Genomic DNA, 21,083 nt, shown 5'->3' with positions numbered 1-21,083 from the left:
GAAGGGGCGGGGCTAACAGGAGTAAGGGGCCGGAAGCCAGAAGAGTGGGGTCTGGCGACGGAGGACCAGAGGGGCGTAGCGTTGGGGGTTGAGGCTAGAAAGAGCGGGGCCTGACAGAGCGCGAGGCTGTGTCGGGAAGCGCCGGTCTGAAAGGTGCGTGGCCTGGCAAGAGTGGGGGTGGAAGCGGCGGCGTCGGAAGGGGCGGGGAGGCGGGCCTGACCGCAGTCTCAGCCCGGAAGAGGCGGGGCCTGTGCGCGGCGCCGGGGAAGAAGGAATGGGCGTGAAAGGGGCGGGGCCTGTGCGGCAGGGGTCGGGGCGGAACGGGCGGAACCGGACCCAGGGTGTGGAGACCGGAAGTGGCGGTGCCGAAAGGAGCTGGACACTCCTAGGACTTTTGGTTCCAGGCAGGGCAGGGACTTCTCCGAGGAAAGATGGGAGCGTAATGCTTGTGTGCAGATAAGAAATAGGGCAGGTCTTGCCAAAACCGGTTTGGCTCAGTGGATAGAGCGTCGGCCTGCGGACTGAAGGGTCCCGGGTTCGATTCCAGTCAAGGGCATGTCCCCAGTAGGGGGTGTGCAAGAGGCAGCTGATTGATGATTCTCTCTTATCGATCTTTCTAACTCTCTAGCCCTCTCTCTTCCTTTCTGTAAAAAAATCAATAAAATATATCTAAAAGAAAAAAGAAGTAGGCCAGGTCATGGCGCCTCCTTCCCTCCCTCTGGCCCTTGGAAGCCAAAAGGACTTTGTCTTGTTTCTCCCCCTTCCTCGGACTGTGCAGTCTATCTTAAAATCCCACAAAACTGGATTAGGTTGAGCACACACCTCTGCTTGCGGGGCTGGCTTTCCTCTGCGGTTGTAGTGTGCTCCCTTTCCTTCTCACACGTACCCCCCCGTGTGGACAATAACTCAACACGGTCACCCCACTCCGAGTGTGCACAGGCTTCCACCCGGTTCTAGCTTTATTTCCTGCCAGCCATGTAGGCGGGGTTCCCGAGACCAACAATGCCTGCAGAATCCCCCGGGTGCCTCCAGCTCCCCTCTTCCTCGGGCTGAGTCCAGACCCTGATCTGCCTGATGAGGAGCCAGGAGTCCTGAGAGGCCAGCACCAGCAGCCGTATGCAGCTCAGCTGCTCCACGGTGCCTTCCTCGTAAAACACCCGCTGGTCCAGGTTCCCCTGCACCAGCGGTCCCAGCAGGGTGTAGCGCGCGCAGCCTGCGGAATGCGCCAGGGGGCTGTAGCCCAGTTCTACCTGGCCCTGCTGCAGCCGGTACTGCCCTTCCTGGTCCACGCCTGTCAGCACCTCGATGCGGATGACTTTCTGCGGCTTTTCCATAATCACCACCAGGTAGTTGCCCTTTAAGGCATCGAGGGTGACGTAGCTCTCCTCGTTCAGGACGTACGCGTACTGGGGAAGCACCTCCCGCCCGGGGCTCATGTCCGTGAGGACGTTGGCCACGGGGTTGTCCGGCTCACCAAAGACCACTTCCTTCTCCACGGGAAAGCAGGTGTCCTCGGGCGCCGAATAATTGCCTGCGGGATAGAAGACCGAGGGGCTGAAACGAATGGGAACACCCTGGGCCAGGAGAAGGCGGAATTCAGAGAGGAGCAAGTGGGTAGGCGTGTCCTTGGGGAAGAGGAGGAGGAAGGTGGTCAGGCGGGGGAGGTCGCGGCTGTGGAATACTTTCCCGGAGAAGCTCAGGCTAGAGAACTCCAGGGTCACCCAGGGTCGTTCTTTCCAGGCTGCCAGTGCCCAGTAGACGGTGGAAACGAACTTGGGGGCGCAGTCCACGTGATCTTCTACCATCAGGAAGTATTCGGAGAGGCTGACGGCAAAGGTCATGAGGAGGGCGTAGTCGGCTTTCTGCCTGGAATAAATGGCTTCACAGGGTGAGGGGGCGTTGATGTGGCCCAGATCCCCTGGGACAAGAGAGCCACTGAGATGACCGTGGATCACAAGCAGCTGCTGGGCCTCAATACGAGCTCGGAAGAGGCCTGATATGTTGGCGACCGTTTGGTGGAGCCACGCAGGGTCGGGATCTGACAGGTGGACCAGCACCACAATACAGTCCAGCTCGGGCTCCGAGGAGGCTTGGAACAGAGACTGCAGGGTGTGCAAGAGGGCGCTCCCCTGAGGATGCTGCGCCGAGGAGATCCCCACCGTCAGTAGTTCTGGGGGTGGGAGGCATAGGGCACCATTAGCACTCTAGGTGGTGTCAAGACCCTCCTGCCCTCTCCCCTTAATGCCAACCCCTGGGGACAAAGTCACATTTCCTTGGAGAGTGTGGTTGGATAGAGATTAATCATTGGTCAGAGGTTGTGAGGTATGTTCTTTTTTTTTTTTTTTTTTTAATATATTTTATTGATTTTTTTTACAGAAAGGAAGAGAGAGGGAAAGAGAAACATTAAAAACATCGATGAGAGAGAATCACTGATCAGCTGCCTCTTGCATACCCCCACTGGGAATGTGCCCGCAACCAAGGTGCATGCCCTTGACTGGAATCAAACCCGGGACCCTTCAGTCTGCAGGCCGACGCTCCATCCACTGAGCCAAACCGGTTTCGGCTGTGAGGTGGTTTTATTTGATCACTACTTTACCAGGTCGTTGGAGGACAGGGCTCTCTGATGGGGAAGGCTGCCATGTACCAAAGGGAAATCTGCAGGCATGTGAGCCTGACTGTGACCTCAGACCTGGGTGGCAAGGTCTGCAGGGATGGAGGAACCTGAGGGCTCTCGTAGTACAGTGTCCAGTGCGTTGGCACCATTTATGTTCATCTCCCTCTGGGTCCTCTCCCTCCCTCTTCCCTCAGTCTGACCTCTCTCCCACGTACTCACTCTTCTCCTGGGGAAGGGCTCCCGCCAGGACTTTGTAGCTGGTGAGCTGGCGCACCTGGGAGGGTCTCTGCATCTCCTTGAAGGTCTCCAAGCGCTTCTTGCTTTCAGAGCTGATTTGCTCCCGGTCCAGCTGCTGCAGTATTTTCTTCTTTTCCTCCTGCTAAGGATGGATAAGCATCAGCCCTGAGCTTCACCCCTGCTCCTCTGGAGACAAATGAGGGCAAATCCCCCTTCTAAGACAGACCAAGTAAGCCCCATGATCCAGTCACCGGGAGCTCCAGTATCGGGGCTCTGTGAAGCGCTGTCCCCACCTCATCATGAGAACACTCATGGAGCTGGAAGGGGTGGTGGGCCTTAGGGTCAGGGAAATGGGGCTCTCCAGTTCCATGTGGGAAGGTTCCAGGCAGAGTAAGAACCTGCTGCCCCACCTTGCCCATGTCTGATTTCTCCACCATTACAGCCTGGCAGAACCCCTACTCTGCTTGGACCGTGCTGGGTGCTGGGCCAGCTGCTGAAGACCAAGCTATCTTGTCCTTAAGGAATTACACATGGTGCCTCAATTCTATAGCTGTTTCTTTGCTCCGTTCTAGCTACACACTTCCCCACACCCACCTCCCCCTCTGCTCTAGCTCTTCTGGGGCACGTAGGGAGAAGGTGGACCCCAGAACCTGAGCATGACCTTGTCTACCTGCAGACGCTGTGCACGTGGGAGGGGGCTTGAGTCTGTCCCTGAGGTGAGGAGAGTGGCAGCACCCAGGCAGCTCCCTCGCATCCTGGGCCTGGCAGGCAGCACGGCCCAAGAAGGTCTGGGCAAGGCTCTCTCCACAGAATGCCCTCTTCCTCCCTCACCCTATTCAAATCCTAGCCACATTCAAGGCTGGGTTAATATCTTTTTTTGGACACTCTCCTGAATCTTCAAGCGCCCTCTTCTTAGAACTAGGGTGGTACATAACTGGACGTACTTCCTCCCCGCCGAGGTGTTGGCAAGTAATCCATCTCAGTTTCTGGAACTTACCAATGACTCACTGTACTCAAGGTGCTTGTTCGTGGTGTCCCGGAGGAAGAAGCTCAGGGAGATGAAGGACACAGCCAGGAGGGAGCATTTCCATAGCGTCATGGCGCTGGGCCTGGCACTTGGCAGGAAGTGAGCGGGAGTTGGATCCTGAGTGAGAGAAGCCCAGACTGTCCTCCTGTTGCCTGTGGCCTCCCCTCCCTTCCCCCACCCTTCCTCCCGGACACCTCTGCCAATTTTCTTCCTGAATCCTTTCCCACCCACTTCGACTGCCCCCTCACCCCCATGTAGCCGTCGAAGGAGAGACGAAGGTTCTATTCAGCTGCTGCCTTCTGCAGCTCCTGTCTGGGCTTCCAGGGGGAACTGGAGCGCATTAGGTCAGCCACTTGGAGTAGAGGCCCCGCCAGAGGGGGTGTGTTGCCAGGAATCAAGGCTCAGGTGTTAGCTCCCTAAACTCAGACTTGAGTTAAAGTCTCCACTGGGGGTTACTTCGGACAGGTGACGAGGTTTTGAATCAGGTCAGAAGGGCCAAGGGAAACTCTTGTGTGTCTCCCCCACCCCGGACCGGAAGGAAGGATGGAAACGTAGAAGTGGCCGGAAATTTCTAATCCTGCGGGTGTCTTGACGAGGCTTGCAGAGTCACAGCGATTGGAGGCTCTGTGTCTAGAAAATGCAGCTTGATAAACCCCCAGAGAGCAGGGCTTTCTCTGAAATCAGAGAGAGAAAACTCGGGTGCTGCAGGGTGGGAGCCCAGAGTGGCTCCTCTGAGGCAGCAGAAACTGGCCACCCTCCCGGGAGCCCCTCCCTGACAACCATTGTTCACCCTGAATGGGGACTGCCCGCATCAAGCACCTGCTTCTGGATGCAGCGGGAGTAAGGGTTTAAAGCCAGCTTTCCCGTCTCATCTCAACCCAGAAGCTGAAAATTAATAACTGTCTGCTTGAATCAAATTGACAAGAGTGGATACTGAGTGATCCCTTCCCTATTCGAGGGCCCCACACGGCTCCTGGAGGAACAGCTATGTCCCAGATATCCAGTCATAGGGCCTGTGCCCTGACAGAATCGAACTGGTGACCTCCTCAAATGTCTGGGTGTTCCCTTTCCCCAGTTTACAGCTACCCAGGTACATGTCTGCAAGGCGCTGTGGTGGCTGGTGGTGGTGGGGCGTCTAAAAATATATATATATATTTTATTGATTTTTTACAGAGAGGAAGGGAGAGGGATAGAGAGTTAGAAACATCGATGAGAGAGAGTCATCTATCAGCTGCCTCCTGCACAACCCCCACTGGGGACGTGCCCGCAACCTAGGTACATGCCCCTGACCGGAATCAAACCGGGACCCTTCTGTCCGCAGGCCGACGCTCTATCCACTGAGCCAAACCGGTTTCGGCCATTTTTACCTTTTGTGGTTGTCCTCTCCTTACCTACTGTTCTGTTAACCTATTTTAACCTCTATTTTCACAAGTACCTGAGCATCATGAGGAAGCCAGACCCAAATCCCCACCTTGCTGTCCATTTCCCCAGAATACTCTGAGCGCCCCTATGTCAGTTCACACCCACCCAGCTGCTGACAGGAGCCTGGCATCATGCATCCCAGAGCTTCATTGGTGGAGGGGACGGGGCAGGGGAGGCTTCAGATTGCCGTCAAGGTCTGACAAGGGTGGGAGTGACGAAGGAAGGCTTGGCCAGGTTCTTCCCAAATATCCCTTAGAGCTCTCTTTTCCTTTCTCCCCTCCCCGCCTTCATGGATTATAGACAAGCTAGTGAAAACTAGACACTGCACATTAGCTGAGCTCAGGACTTAGGTTTTTATGGAAATAAAGATCTCATAGCCAAACTGAACTAAAAAAAATAGTAAAATATCCAAAGGTTTTCCTATCAGAAACCTATATTACCTTATAGTCCCAGAGGTAAGACTGCTGGACAGGAGCTATCACAGATCAGAACAAATGATTTTCAGTAGCTTGGAGGCTATTTGAAAAGGAATACCTGACATGTTGGGTGACCATGGAGACGAGGACTCTGCCTGACCATAAAGGGATCAGTAGATTGCATCGAATGGCCACCTTCAATGGGAAATGAGACCACAGAGCACACAGTTGTGTTTCTTTCCTGCCACACAGGAAGTTCCGCCTTTAATGAGTCCATTTCTGCCGGTGGAGAGACCCCCTTCCTGTCGTGTGATGTGAGCATCCATCAGTTCTACCCACGTGCTCCTGCTGTTTCTGCGAGTCTGGTGTTCCTGCTCCAAGGGAAGAATTCCGAATGGTAGACCGTCTGGTGAGTAAACCAGGAAGGCTTTTAACACGCCCACCTCGTCCACCAGTGGTTCTGGGACCAAGAGCACTCTGCCTTTCAACACCCCTCTTCTGAATGAACAATCCTGAAGGGACCCACGTTCAGTATTTTAATTTTGTTTTGATTGTTTAACCTCTGTAGACTCTAACCTCCAATCTGACCACTCCCAGCACTCCTGGTGGTTTTTCCATTTATCACTCAAACCTCAGTTGGTCCAGAGGTGGATGTGCCTGACCACTATTCCTGAGGGAGCAGCGGCTGTCACAAGCAGTCTCACACATTTCACCTTCTTCGCTGACAACATGGGAGACAGCACCTGCTTGTTCAGGATGCCATTCACCACCAGCCCCAGCAGAGTGTAGTCGTCACAGTCACTGACCCTGTTTGTAGCGTCACAGCCCAGTTCTACTTGTCCCTCTTCTAGCTGGTTCCAGCCTCTCGGGTCAGAGCCAGTCAGCACCTGAACTCGGGACACGTGGGCAGGTACATCCAAAACCACGGTCAGATGGCTGCCAGGCTCAGCCGCCTGGGTGTAAAAGAAAGTCTCATTCAGGCTGTAGGCATGTGAGGGGACCGAGTCATTGGCAGCCTTCAGGCTGGTGTGGATGGAGGCAGCAGGGTTGCTGGGAGAGCCAGTGTCCTCTTCCTTAAAGGAGGGCGAGTTGCCCACGTGCTGGAAGAGGGAGGGCAGGAACTCAACTGGTGTGTGCCGCGTGAGGTCCTGAAGATGGGCGAGGAGGCAGTGCCAGGGCAGTTCTCGGTAGAAGAGGAGAAGGAAGTGAACCAAGCGGGGCAAGTCTCCTGTTCGAAAGAGCTTCCCGGTGAGGCCCAGCGGGGAGAACTCCAGAGTCAGCCAGGGTCTGTTTGCCCAGGCCGATACTGCAGTAGCTATGTGGGTGACAAATCCGGGGGCACATTTCACATCATCTTCAACCATCAGGAAGTAGTCGGAGTGCTGGGTGGCAAAGTTCATGAGGAAGGCATAGTCCATGTTTTGCTTGGAGTGGACGGCTGCGTGGCCAGGAGGGTCCTCAAAGGTCACTTTAAGATCCTTCAAAGGGAGGTAGCTGGTGAGAGGAGTAGTGATCACCACCAGCTCTCTGGCCTGGATGTGTGCTTGAAACATGGCGGAGAGGTTGTACGTCATCTGAACAAGCCATTTGGGGTCAGAGCCTGCTAGGTGTACCAGAACCGTGAAGTGTTTCCGCTCGGATGAGGAGGAAGCAGAGAAGAGAGACTGCAGGGTGTCCACGAGGTTGCTCCCTTCAGGATGCCGCCCTGAGGAAATCCCTATGGTCAGCAGTTCTAGGGTTGGGAAGAAGAGAGGACCTTTGTCAGCTTACGGAAGTGAGGAACATAGCTGCTACGGGTGAGGTCGTGATACTCGCGTACACCAACTTAATGTCTTCCTGTGGTTATTGTACATTTTCTCCCCCAGTCCACGACTATGTTAGGAGTTAATCTGGTCATGAGTTGTGAGTTAAAAAAATAATCATTACCTTTGAGAAACTATTGTTGGAGAAATAAAGATGATAAACTAAAAACATTTGCATTTATGTCTCCTCAACCAGAGTCCCACTGAAACACCAGAAAGGTTGCCATTAGAGAACTGTAATATTTGCAGAATTCCCAGAAGATAGAGAACATGGAACAGGGGGTAGTGAAAAAGTCTTAAGTAGAAGAATTCATAGTTCAGAAGACACACAGAGAAAACAAATGCACAGATGTCGTTTCATACTGAAAGCCTCAGAGGAATTCTAAGTTCGAGCTGCCACACGAAAGGTGTGAGCCCTGGGATGGTCCCCTGGATAAATCAGCCACAGGACTGCTTCCAGAACCACTGGACCACTGACCACTGAGGGGCTGGCTGTGGCAACATCCATCACAGGCAAAAAAGTGCTACGATTTTCTACGTAAAGTGGAAGGTCTGCCTGGGGAGAGGCTATGGGTGAGTCCTGGGCTGGTGGGACCCCAGGATGGAGCAAGAACCCTCACAGCAGCAGGAGGAGAGGGCAGAGCTAACATGGCAAGTTGGATCCTGAGTCTTTTTTATACAAATTCAGTCATTTTTAAAGGCTTCCTTGCTATCTGATGGGACGTTTCCCGCCCTGGACCTGGAATTGCCTGGTTATTTTCAGTGGAAAACAGTATTTATGTAACAAAAGGCTCATTTCTAGGACATTGGATAGAACCAAAATATATATTTCTAAAGAGAGAAAATACCATCATGAGTTCATACTGATATTTCATAGCACATTTAATTAAAAAAGTACAGCATCATAGCCAGTGAGGTTTATATAAAGTGGGATTATTGCTAATTGAAAAATAAAAAGCATTTGATTTTGAAGAAAAAAAGTTTTTCTTTATTCAGCATTCTTGTGTTATTTATTTTTTTTTTTAATTTATTGATTTGAGAAGGAGGGAGGGAGAGAGAGAGGCATTGATTTGTTCAACTCATCCAAGCATTCACTGGTTATTTCCTGTATGCACCCTGACCAGGGATTGAACCTGCAACCTTCGTATATTGGGATGACACTCTAATAGGCGTGTGCTACCCATCCAGGGCAGAGTTCTTGTATAATTAAGGCCAACATTCTTCAGCCCCCTTGAACTTAACTGTATTTTATTAACATAATAGCTTAGTCTTGCCCTTTGAATTCTAAAACTCTTTGAGTCAGAAAAAGCTTATTCTGTGTTATGGTTTGTTTTTTCTTATCATTGCAACTTATGAGGATCCAGTGAGTGCCATAGTCTGACCTCAGGAGGGTCCAGTCCCAAAGGGAAGCTTGCCGAGCAGAGGGAACAACAAAGTCCAACCGAGCTGACAGATCAGAGGCCACATGTTGTCTAGACACAGATCTTAGCGACAGCTGAGATCTGTGTCCTTTTACCGTGGTGGGAAAAGGAAACTGCAGAGGACAGTGAAGACCACAGACAGATCTCGCTGGAGCTGTATTGTGAGAGTAATCGGCCTATAGATGGTACTTAAAGCTGTGAGACTGGGTGAGGCCACCAAGGCAGTCCAGACAAGGACTGAGCTCTGGGCACCTCAACATCTAGATGCTGGAGAGAGAAGATCAACCAGCAGAAGACACTGAGGATCTGTGAGTGAGGCTGGAGGGAAACCAGAGATTGGAATCCTGGAAGGAATCGGAGAGAGTGTTGACAGGGGAGTGGTCTACTGTGCCAGATGTCATAAGTCCCTGCTCTCCACCTGCCTGTCCCGCCCCTTCATGGTCTAGACCCCTTGTGCACACTCACTTTTTTTCCTTGGAGGGGCTCCGATCAAGATACAGGAGTTCACGTTTTCGAGTGGTTCTGAGTTTTTCTGCATAACTTTGAAAGTTTGCAGGTGGCGTGTCCTACCAGGGTTAACCTGCATCCGGGCTCTCTGCCAAGCTACCAGCTCCTTTTCCTCCTGAGAAGAGAGTAAGTTGCAGCTCTGAGTCCTGCCCTTTGAGAAGAATGGCTGGGTGGGTTCTGCTCTGCATCACATAATAAAACATCTCCAGGATACAGGCAGGTTGCTCAGGTTTCTCCCTTATCTTCTGATAAAGTCCTACCCTGGGGATTCTTGTACAGGTTAGGGGTCCTGTGGTGAAGGGAGTCCAGGTTACATGTAGGAAATGAGATCGTCTCAGTTCACGCCATTCTTCCCCCACAGTCATCTCTCTGACTAGTCTGATATGGGCCACTTAATCCCATGAAGGGCAAAGCATGTGCTCGGCATGAGAAGAGAGAGTGATGCCACTGCAATGCCCCAGTCTAAACCCTTCACCCTCCAAGTTCACCCCCCCCCCCTTTTTTTTTCTTTTCTCGGTTCTGGTGAAATTTCTCATCCCCTTACAGTTTTTCTTGGCTTGGAAAAGTGATTTAACTTTGAAACCATAGGAAAGAAGTATAATTTCTTCCCATCCCTGAATTCTTTCTTCCAGAGTGCCACTTCCTTTATTGCCCCATCAAAGAAAAATATGTTGAGTCATCAGGCTTTATCATGTTTCTCCTGTGAGTGTCTACAATGTTAGTGACTGTTGCACACAGACAGACACTTAGACACTCTCCTTTTTCTCAGTCCATGGACTTCAACTTTGCTCAACCCACAGCTTCTGGTACTCACCAAGGACAGGAAGCTTGTCGTGTCAAAAGGGTTTTCTTGAATGAAGTAGAAGACTGAGAACAGTGCTGCCGCCGCAGAGAGGAGCATGCACAGGACGTCTCTCATGGTGCCATGGCGCCGGTGGGAAGGGCCTACAGCGGCTTCTTCATCTGTGACCATGGGTGTTCACTCAGAGGTCTGTACTTACACTGTCGAGAAAAGTTACCATTGGACAGTAATGTGTTTTTAAAATTTTATTTTTATTGATTTCAGAGAGGAAAAGAGAAGGAGAGGGAGAGATAGAAACATCAACGATGAGAATCATTGATTGGCTTCCTCCTGCATGCCTCCCACTGGGGATCGGGCCAGCAACCCTGGCCTGGCCTGAAGTTTCAGCTCAACTTCTTATCTGTTGATTTTACTAAGGATCCCTTGTATGTGATTATTCCTCTCTCTCACTGCTTTTCAGATTCTTTCTTTGTTTTGAAAGTTTGATTATGTGGCCTGGCGTGGGTCTTTTTAAATTCATTTTACTTGGAGTTTGTTGTTGGAAGTTTACACTGAGTGGCCAGATTATTATGATCCCTGAACTCATATCAGGCCTGGTGCATGAATTGGTGCATGGGTGGGGTCCTGCCAGCCTGGCCAAGGGGAGGAGACATGAGTGGTTAGCCAGCCTGCCTGCTGGTCGAACTCCTGGTCAAGAGGATAATTTGCATATTAGCCTTTTATTATATAGGATATACACTGAGTGGCCTGATTACTATGCGTTCAGAAATCATAATAATCTGGCCACTCATTGTATATTCGTCAAATTCAGGAAGATTTCAGCCATTATTTCTTCAACTGTTCTCTCTGACCCTTTCTCTTTTCCTATGGGATTCCCATGCTGTGTGTGCTGGTCTCTCTGCTTGAGTTGGGACATCCATTTTCTTCTGCTTTCAGACATTGGATCCCCTGGTTCTCAGGCCTTCAGATTTGGACTGGGAACTACACCAGCAACTTTCCTGGGGCCTCCAACTTATAGACAGCAAAAACCATGGGTCTTGGTTTGCTCATCCTCCATAATTTTATGGGACAGTCCCTCATAATAAAGCTCTCTTTTCTATATATCCTGTTGGTTTTCTCTGGAGAACCTAACAGGCACTTATTAAGGATCTATGATTGGGATCAAGTCAGAGATCCAAGAGGCCAACTCCCTTTCTGAGAGGCACCTTCGTTCCCCAGGGAGTGTGAAGAGGCATCAAGGAAATCATGTATCACCTTGACTAGAGCTGTAGTTCCATCTCAGATTCCTTCTTTCTGGGTACACAGGAACTCAACTCCACACTCCCGAGTGTTCAGGACTTTCCCCAAAGTCAACAGAAGAAAATGTAGTGCTTGGGTAGTAGTGGAGAGGCTGGGATGGGGCAGAATATGCATCCTCTGAGGCAGGACCAACTTGGTCACTGCTCTCAGATGACAGCCTCCCTGACAACCATTGTCTTCCTGGCCACTCCACCTCGCACCTAGCACCGCCCTCAGGGAGGGTCCCCAGGAAGCGGTAAGTCCTGCTATCAGCTCCACGGGTTTCCGATCTAGATCCAAGGCTGTGGACTGTAACGGCGCCACATTTCTCTCCCAATAAAAATAGTTTCATTGATATTTCCCCAAGTATAACTACGATACATGTTCAATGTAAAACACCGAGTCAATTGGAAAAAAAAAGTAAAAATCAAGATGCCAATGGTCAGAGAAATCTTTGGTAAACACCTGGAGAAGCAACAGAGCTGAAAACAGGAAAAGTCTCATCTGTGTAAAGGGTGCAAATCGCGGAGCCCCGAGCCCCGAGCACCCAGCCCGGACAGCGCAGAATGGTGACGTCACCACGCCTGTCGCTGATTGGCGTCCGAAGGGGACGTCGCGCCGGTGGGACGCAGCGCCCGGGATGAGTCATCGCGAGAGCGGCGTCCTGCGGCGCGGGATGGCCACGGCGCCGAGCGGCGCTGTCCCGCGGCTCCCGGAGCCGGCTCGGGGGCCCAGGACATGGCCCGGGGTCCCGGCCCGCTAGGGCGGCCTCGCCCCGACCCGGCCGCCATGCCCAAGCGCGGGAAGCGACTCAAGTTCCGGGCCCACGACGCCTGCTCGGGGCGAGGTGAGCGAGGGGCGGGGCGGTGAGCGGCGCCGGGGCTGGGGGTCGGGGAGGCGGCCGGGCCCGGCGCCGGGGGGTGGGGGGGACGCTGAACGGAGAAGGCCTCACAGGCTCCTGCTTGTTTCAGTGACCGTGGCGGACTATGCCAACTCGGACCCGGCCGTCGTGAGGTCCGGACGAGTCAAGAAAGCCGTCGCCAACGCCGTCCAGCAGGAAGGTAGGCTGCCGACGGGCCTCCGGGCTCGGGCCGCGGGACCGGGCGTTCTGCTCCCGGGGCTCCATCAGTGTCGTCCTTGCAGCCCTTGGGGCATCTTCCCTAAACGAGTGGGCTCTCCCCGGGGTTGCTCCATAGATTCCGGGAGCGCCAGCACTTTGTGCAGCAGAAATGTCCTGTGTCATTTTTATTGATTTTTCACAGAGAGGAAGTGAGAGGGATAGAGAGCTAGAAACATCAATGAGATACATCGATCAGCTGCCTCCTGCACACCCACTACCAGGGATGTGCCGGCAACCAAGGTACATGCCCTTGACCGGAATCGAACCCGGGACCCTTCAGTCCGCAGACGACGCTCTATCCACTGAGCAACACCGGTTTCGGCTTGGTTAGTCTTTTTCCTGCAGTTTGCCGTGTCCTCCACGAGCTCTGCAGTTTTTGCTTCTCGTGGAAGAACCTTGACATCTATTCTTTTTCTTCTCCCGTTTCTCTTACTTTCAAGCTTTGTACTTACATATCCTTGAGACGTGTGTGTTTAAAAAAATATATTTTAATTGATTTCAGAGAGGAAGGTAGAGTGGGGGGAGAGAGAGAGAGAAACATCCTTGATGAGAGAGAATCATGGATCGGCTGCCTCCTGCACACCCCACCCTGGAGATGGAGCCCTGACCAGGAACCGAACCCGGAACTCCTGGTTCATAGGTCACACTCAAGCACTGAAGCTTGTGTTTTTATGACACCTACTGTCTCCAAGCCAAGAACGTGATTAAACTGGATTTAGTGCCACTCAAAACGCTGGTTCTCAGGATGTATGCAAATGAGAACAGCACTGGCCTTTAGTTTCAGCCCATGCAGGTTATAGTGGGAGAATAATACACTCCCTTTTTCTTCGCCTCGGAGGTTGGCACTTTTCAGGAGTCCGTTTGCCCATTGCTTTCTAGGTTTTTTTTTTTTTTTAATTTGCTTAATTTTCTTCCTTTTTAGAGTCTCAGATTTTTTTCCAGCAGACTCTCATGCTGGTTATTTCTTTTGTTTCCCCTCTCCCCCCTCGTGGATGCTGATGTCCTGCCTAAGCCGTTTATGTCTCTGGATGGGACTCTGCCTTCTCACCCGTTCCTCATTTCCTTCCAGTAAAGTCTCTGTGCGGCCTGGAAGCCTCTCAGGTCCCCGCGGTGGAAGCCCTCTCGGGGGCCGGCGAGCCCTGCGATGTCCTGGACAGCAGTGACGAGATGGATGTGCAAGAGGAGAGCATCCACGAGAGGCCTGTCTCCAGAAAGAAGAAGAGCAAGAGGCACAGAGGTGCGGGGCTGGCTTGCTTTGGTTCTTTAGTCCTGTGTGTGGCGACTGCAGTAGAGAATCTGAGTTGGGATCTCGAGAGTTGGACAGGGTTTAACGTGCCATGAAGCTTTTCCTTACTGACTCCATTTCGACATTTTGAAATTTCTTAATAATTATGTTTAAAACACGGTTCTTTAATAATTACTGAGTTTTGACCCTCAAGGCAAATTTAAAAAAAAAACATATTTTATTGATTTTTTACAGAGAGGAAAGGAGAGGGATAGAGAGAAACATCGATGAGAGAGAATCATCGATCTGCTGCCTCTTGCACATCTCCCACTGGGAATGTGCCCGCAACCCAGGTACATGCCCTTGACCGGAATCGAACCTGGAACCCTTCAGTTCACAGGCTGACGCTCTATCCAAAGAGCAAAACCGGTTTCGGCTCTCAAGGCAAATTTTTAATAGCTCTCTGCTTCTTGAAAGTTCTGATGGGTCTCAGGGGAGGAAGTGCTGGGGTCCTCTCTTTCAGAGAGTGATGTAATGTGATACAAGGTGGGGCCCAGACATGATAGATAGAGCCTGATAATGATTGCAAGAAAGGATAGGAACCGGAAAAGAGGATGTTTCTTTAGAGGCCTTGGTCTCTGAAAAGAAGAACTCAGCTCAAGAACCTGATTGAGTCAAAGAACTGCTAGGAGCAATTACCTAGAGAAGCCGAGGCAGCCATAGGCAGGTGGTGTAGGGGCTTTTGCCCAGGAAAGAGAAGGAAGAAATCTGGTTTTTGGATAGTTCTATGACAGGTCTGAACTAAAGGTTAAAGGTTAGCTTTTGGATTGAATGATTTAATGTATGCAACATTACTTTGAAAACTTCAAAATAGCATATAAATAATTATTAAGTAAATGCCTTAAAAAACGAGACCTATTCACTGGGGCAACAGGAAGCAAACGTTTCCAACAGCTGGAATAAGCAGGAAGTGATGAGTTTGAGAGGCTTCCTTGGACCTTTATTTATTTTTAAAAAAAATATATTTTATTGATTTTTCACAGAGAGGAAGAGAGAGGGATAGAGAATTAGAAACATCGATGAGAGAGAATCATCGATCAGCTGCCTCTTGCACACCCCCTACTGGGGATGTGCCCGCAACCAAGGTACATGCCCTTGACCAGAATCGAACCCGGGACCCTTCAGTCCGCAGGCCGACGCTCTATCCACTGAGCCAAACCAGTCCCGGCGTTCCTTGGACCTTTAAACCTTTTTCTTAGCTGTGCAAGACCTGGGAGAATCTAAGTGTTGGGGGTTTTAGATACGTGTGTAATAGAAGGTCAGAGTTTATGGAAGGTGATTTAACTAAGTTAGGGCAGAGATTATAATTCTTTTTTTCTGTTTCAGAAGACCTGGATGGGGCTGGGGGTGAAGAGTACCCCATGGATATTTGGCTCTTGCTGGCCTCCTACATCCGTCCCGAGGACATTGTGAATTTTTCCCTGATTTGTAAGAATGCCTGGACTGTCACTTGCACTGCTGCCTTTTGGACCAGGTTGTACCGAAGGTGCGGCCACAGGGAGCTCCCTGTTGTCTGTGTAGCTGATTTTATGCTGTTTGTGATGTGAAACTGCTCCTGGGATGGTGATCTTTGCACTTTCTCTACTCCAGGCCTGGTGTGAGCCTGGCTTTGGGTTCCTTGAGACCCTCATTTAAAATTCATATTATTAATTCATCGAGGCAACAGTCTTTCCTGTGGTTGTCTCCTCCCCTGATCCAGTATCCATTTGCCACAAAAGTGTTGCTTCACGTTTTAGAAGAACTGTCTTTGATTTTTCCTCAGGGGTTGTCTTGGCTGGGATTTTCAAAAGCTTCAGATGCCCACCCGTTTTGTCTTTCCAGCTAGACTAGTTTCTTATATTTGCTGGTTGTCTTGAAGTACCATATAGTTTGTTCTTAAGCTGCCCTACATACACTTGTAGGGGTGAGGAGAGGGTGATGGTGTGACTAGTAGGAGGGCTAGTTCTTGATACTGGGTACAGAAGTGTAGTGAGTTTAGGAGCTGTCAGAATGTGGTGGGAAGGAAGTAGAGAACTTGGTATGCCTTCTGGACAGGGTCTGAAGTATTTGGAACTCCTAGCAAAGCTAAGACTTTCCTCTTTTTAGGGTGAAATACAGGTAATTAGAAATTTTGAAAAAGATGGAGAAGTACAGGATTATAAGGTACATTTAAATTGAGTTTCACATAGCAACAGTAGCTGAGAAGTGAAGAGATGGTGGGGTGTGTGTGTGTGTGTGTGTGTGTGTGTGTGAGAGAGAGAGCGCGCGAAGTCACAATGAGATCAGGAGTCACAGGAGACTGTCCTGGAGCCGGAGAGACAGGCCACAAGTTGGTAGGAGTAATGTGTCGTGTTTCAGGCACTACACGCTGGATGCCTCCCTGCCTTTGCGCCTGCGCCCAGAGTCCATGGAGAAGCTGCGCTGCCTCCGTGCATGTGTGATCCGATCTCTGTACCATATGTACGAGCCCTTCGCTGCTCGAATCTCCAAACACCCAGCCATTCCAGAAAGCACGCCCAGCACGTTAAAGAATTCCAAAGTAAGTGAGAATCCGCGTGGGGCTCATGTGCGGTAGGCCTGTTCGTGGGGCGTGTCTTCAGCTTCCGTGGTGGGGTGGGGGGTAGGCCTGCGGGTGCCAGGCTGCTAGGGGACTAACAGGGCTCAGGGTTTTCACGTCTCCATGCCGGCCTGGCTTCCTCATGCTTGTATCATATTCCTTATTCTCTTTGTCTTACTTTCATGCATTATGTCCACGTTAGATGGTTTTGAAGGTGTGGGATAGGAAGAACACATTCACAGGTCTCAGCTGTCGTTCTCAGTGTTTTAAGTCACGAGGCAGAGGTAGAACGCGCACAGCTTACTGGTTTTCTCTTCTCGGGACATGGACGTCTGCATTTCCCTACTTGTTGACCTGCTTTAGGGTCTTGGTGTAGACCTGCTCTCTTAGCATCTGCTGGCATTCTGACTGTACGTAGGTATGTTAGCCTTGGTCTGTTCTCTTTCTTTTCTGTAGGGCAGATACTATGATTCAGGGCAGTTGATGTCCCCGCCACCCTCCCCCCCCAACTAATATTGTTTAATTTTGTATCTTTTGAGTCTGTAGGTAATTTTTATTCCCAGCTTACACAAAATCTGGTGTTCTATAGCACTTTCTACTCTCTTGTATTTTGTTTCTATGCTTTGGATGGTACAATGATTCTTCTTCCCTAGTGTAGCCCAAGTGTGATAATGTTCTACCTGATACATATTGATTAGAAGGTACCACTGATTTCAAGGTTATTCATCAAGGTTCCTCCCAGGGTTGCAAATGGAGGTGGTCAGGACCATGAGCGGAGCTCAGTTCAATATCACGACAGCTGATGGATACAGGGCTGGGGTAGAATTTCACCCAGCAGCTGTTTCTGCTTGTAATGTGAGTGGACAGTGTATTGTGTCACGTTTACAGTCCCCCACACCCTCCTGGATAGTGATAGGGTCAGACTAACTCTGATGAGGAGGGCATCGCCTCAGCGCTGACCAGCCAGGGGCAGGTCGGCTGCTGGAAGCAGAGCAGCACCGGGCAAACTCGTGCTGGCACATCGTAGCGGCTCCAGTGCCCAGTCCTAAAGGACCTGTGTCTTCACTCTCTTATCACCGCCTAGCAGCTCTTACAGGCAGTGTGGAATGATAGCTAGCGTCTAACCCAGATAGTGAGCCCAGGCTGCCTGGCTGCTTCTTCTGTGCCTTGTGGTTAGAGGTCTTTGAAGAGGACGTGGGACCTGCAGTGCAGCTGTCCCACGCGTGGCCTTGCCACCTGTACAGCCACAGTCCCATGGCATTCAGGGAGCTGCCAGCACGCCTGAAGGAGCGGTCCCATGTTCCCGGACTCCAGCTTTTCGTATACGATTCTCCCTCTCTCTCTTTTCAGTAGCATAGCTTGTGTGGGACACTGGAGCCGTTGTGATGGCAGCAGAAGTGTTTGCCCCTTAAAGCCAAGCCCATTATTTTTGATGGAACATCAGGACGTACAGGGCATGTCTGAAGGGCAGGACAGCTGGCACGGCGGACGACCCACCCCTTACCCCCTGGGAGGTACTTGACTTCTTGTGCTTACACTTAGCTGTAGCCTGCCTTCACTGAGGGGCATGCTGAATCCAGCCCGGTTCTGGAGTGTCCACCCTGGCGGTCGGCTCCCAGAGGGTCCCGAGTGGCTTGCTCCTGTGGATTCCAGAGCTGGCCTTCTCGGCCTGCCTTGGATCCCACCTTGCCTGGTGGAGTGGCCTGCTGACTAAGAGAGTGCCCCAGTCCCTAGAGACCATGTTTCTGTTCTTAAAGAGGAGGGTCGACTGCACAGCCTCTGAGGTTGACTTACATTGGTCCCTCTTCTCTGGACTGAGTAGCCCTGGGACTGTCTCTTCACGTTGCACAGCGTCAAATTGGGGGGCGGGCCTCTATCTGTGCCAGAGTGAGCCCATAGCATTAGAGCTGGCAACCAGAAAGGGTTCTGTTGGTTATTTTTTTGTTGCCTTATTTAGACTATTTTTCTTTTTTGTCTTTTATTTATTTTTGGTTTGTTTTCTTATAGTGCTTGCTTTTCTGGTGCCGGAAGATTGTTGGGAACAGACAGGAACCAATGTGGGAATTCAACTTCAAGTTTAAAAAACAGGTACGTAATTGTATCTCCTCTTTGTTTTTCAGATATTTGTTCTAGTAAGTTGAACTAGGCATAAAGTTAACTTATTAAAATACAATACACATCAAAACCTGTAATGCTGCCGTGAAGAGAAGACGAAGAGGGAACTCTCCTGTGAGAGAACACAGGGGTAGCAGGTGAATGCGGAGGGTGGGCCCTTGGCCCAGGAGCTCAGCCATGCAGGATGCCTGGGAGCGGAAGCCATGGTGCCGCCCTTTGTACAGCACATGTTGTCTGCAGTGGGCGTCACAGGGAGTTTTCAGTCTTCCAGACGCTGGAGAGCCTCTGACAGAGCCGTACGTTCCCATTTCTTGTCGGGTGGCAGGAAACACCATCTCACTGCAGCACTGCACCCACTGCCACATTGCCTATCCAACGGTGCCCCTCTCAAAGGGTAGGTTTTCTCGATCTCTATGGAAACAAACATGTACATAGGAAAAGAGGAGAAAACAGAAACATGGGTCTCGGCATCAGTTGAGCCATAGAATTTTCATTGGTGGAGTCTTGTCCATGAACATGCTCTTTTAGCCATGAGATTAACTTTCCGTTCTCCTCAGTCCCCCAGGTTAAAGAGCAAGTGCGTGGGAGGGTTGCAGCCTCCTGTTCAGTACCAAGATGTTCACACCAACCCCGACCATGACTGCTGCCTCCTGCAGGTCACCACTCTCAATTTCATCTTTATTCCCATTGTCATGGGGATGGTTTTCACCCTGGTAAGTGGAGACAGGGTGTCTCTTCCGCTCTTGCACAGACTCTTAACTGTACCTAGGGTTTGAAAGAAATTTGTAGATTTAACCATTGAAGAAGAAATCTTTAATGAAGATTTTAAAAAGTCTGAAAGCAGACTTGTGTATTGGAAACAGACAAATTTGTGTAGAAGTTACGCATGTTTGAGATATTTTACCTCTGTTCTCTGTAGCAAAGGGAATGTTTCTGCATCTCCTTTGTAGAGATTGATAATGTGAGAAACATTATCCTACTAGGGACAAGGATGTGGCCATACGTGAGCCCTATATAGCTTTTTTTTTTAAAATGGTAAAATAAATAATACATACTTCATTTGAAGAATTTAAGTAGTGCACCTATAACCTACCGCTGCAGTTTACCATTGGGGATTGTTCTTTAATGCGTCTGTTGATCTGTGCATGTGCACTCGGCCCCTCTGCAGTGGTTGGTGTGATGTCATCCACGCTGCTCTTATTGTAGGCCCCTGTCCCCTTCCTCTAGGCAGGCCACGTTACTGACCTAGCTGTGTCTCACTCACACACCAGGTACTTGATACCCATATTGTTCTCTGTGGACCTGCACACGCATCAACATTTAGAGGTTTTGTGGTATATTTTACCGAGAAAACAAAAACGGGATCTGGGTGTGTTTTATGAATCTTGATTTCACTTGCTCAACAATATCTGTTTAAAATCCCTTCGAGCCATCCAGCTCTCACCCAATATTTAAAAGTTGGCTTTGGTGGTAGTCTTTGTGCATATATCCTGATTTATTCATCCATTGGAGAGGCATTCCTTAGCCTACTTATATACTATATCAAACTAAGCAGAACTTATAAAATCACACTTAATTTTTTATATCTTTTCAGGGATTATCTTGTGGCCTTGCCAATGCACATTTTTTCCAGACTGTCTCATTTCAGAGGGGGCTGTAGGAGAACAAGGTTGTTCAGTTTGGGTGTGGGGTGTAATGCCATTTGCTTTCCCTTCCCTCCAGTTCACGATCAATGTGAGCACGGACATGCGGCATCATCGAGTGAGACTGGTGTTCCAGGATACTCCTGTGCACGGGGGTCGGAAACTGCGCAGCGAGCAGGGTGTGCAAGTCGTCCTGGACCCGGTGCACAGCGTTCGGCTCTTTGACTGGTGGCACCCTCAGTACCCGTTCTCCCTGAGAGCGTAGGCCTGTGTTCTGTCCTGTGACGGGGGTGGCTGGACTGTTCCTCTGGTTGGTGATGCACATGCTCTTCAGGCTCCTGGGGCTCCTGCTGGGCGAGGGAGGAGGGTTGACTCAAGAGGAAAGACCACCGTGACTTCTAAACGTATGTTGATGGAAGAGTTTCATCTGACAGGAGAAGCTGGGTCCTATTTCTGTTTTCAACTCACTTGGTGCTATTGAGTTTGTTGTTCTTTATTCTTTTATCCCGATGAAAATGGATGATCTTGCTCTAGGAAAAGATTAGACTCTTGAATCAAACAAGGAAGTTGAAGCATTCCCTTTGGATCAGAGGAACCTTGGAGGCATAGAATTGCTGCTACTGTGGCTTCCAGTTTAGCTGCCCCTCAAATTCAAGTGACTATTCTCCCTTTTCCCTTCTCCAGAAATAAACCAGGTGACAGGGTTTTCAGAATCTTATAAGGTTGGCTTGTGTATCTTTCTTTAAAAATAATTTTTGGATATTTATCACATAAATATTATTTTGCCAGTTTGTGATTTTAGGTATTTTTTTTTGCATGAGGCTGAAAATAGTAATAGTAATAACTGTGTCTTAGGTC

General features: G+C 50.3%; 3 protein-coding genes across 4 annotated transcripts; 1 reads left to right on the top strand and 2 right to left on the bottom strand.

Annotated features, from left to right (window-relative positions):
- Positions 1 to 332: 332 nt before the first annotated feature.
- On the bottom strand, positions 333 to 5,810 carry LOC311614104 (alpha-1,3-mannosyl-glycoprotein 4-beta-N-acetylglucosaminyltransferase-like protein MGAT4E). The gene is made up of 4 exons (XM_084868624.1): positions 5,741 to 5,810; positions 3,849 to 3,995; positions 2,834 to 2,993; positions 333 to 2,170 (listed from the first exon to the last, which is right to left on the bottom strand). The coding sequence occupies exons 2-4, from the start codon at positions 3,948 to 3,950 to the stop codon at positions 960 to 962; spliced, it is 1,473 nt and encodes a 490-aa protein (XP_084724750.1). The 5' UTR covers positions 3,951 to 3,995; positions 5,741 to 5,810; the 3' UTR covers positions 333 to 959.
- A 538-nt stretch (positions 5,811 to 6,348) lies between these two features.
- LOC311614105 (alpha-1,3-mannosyl-glycoprotein 4-beta-N-acetylglucosaminyltransferase-like protein MGAT4E) lies at positions 6,349 to 12,079 on the bottom strand (the record flags this gene model as incomplete). Its single annotated transcript, XM_084868625.1, has 4 exons — positions 11,503 to 12,079; positions 10,261 to 10,448; positions 9,405 to 9,561; positions 6,349 to 7,448 (listed from the first exon to the last, which is right to left on the bottom strand). Exons 2-4 carry the CDS (start codon positions 10,417 to 10,419, stop codon positions 6,349 to 6,351), a joined length of 1,416 nt encoding a protein of 471 aa, XP_084724751.1. The 5' UTR covers positions 10,420 to 10,448; positions 11,503 to 12,079.
- A 75-nt stretch (positions 12,080 to 12,154) lies between these two features.
- TMEM183A (transmembrane protein 183A) lies at positions 12,155 to 20,946 on the top strand. 2 transcript variants are annotated; one of them, XM_084868626.1, is made up of 8 exons: positions 12,155 to 12,373; positions 12,498 to 12,587; positions 13,716 to 13,883; positions 15,258 to 15,417; positions 16,269 to 16,449; positions 18,475 to 18,555; positions 19,140 to 19,295; positions 20,305 to 20,946. In XM_084868626.1, exons 1-8 carry the CDS (start codon positions 12,265 to 12,267, stop codon positions 20,488 to 20,490), a joined length of 1,131 nt encoding a protein of 376 aa, XP_084724752.1. In that variant the 5' UTR covers positions 12,155 to 12,264; the 3' UTR covers positions 20,491 to 20,946. The 2 variants fall into 2 exon arrangements, with proteins under 2 accessions (XP_084724752.1, XP_084724753.1); XM_084868627.1 differs by having other exon boundaries at positions 12,158 to 12,373; positions 15,261 to 15,417.
- The last annotated feature ends 137 nt before the right edge of the window (positions 20,947 to 21,083 follow it).

This window comes from Pipistrellus hanaki (genome assembly GCF_964339955.1).
Source record: "Pipistrellus hanaki genome assembly, chromosome: 20".
NCBI classification, from domain to species: Eukaryota; Metazoa; Chordata; class Mammalia; order Chiroptera; family Vespertilionidae; genus Pipistrellus; species Pipistrellus hanaki.
Note: the sequence above shows the minus strand (reverse complement) of the source record. Positions and strands in the feature narration are given on the sequence as shown.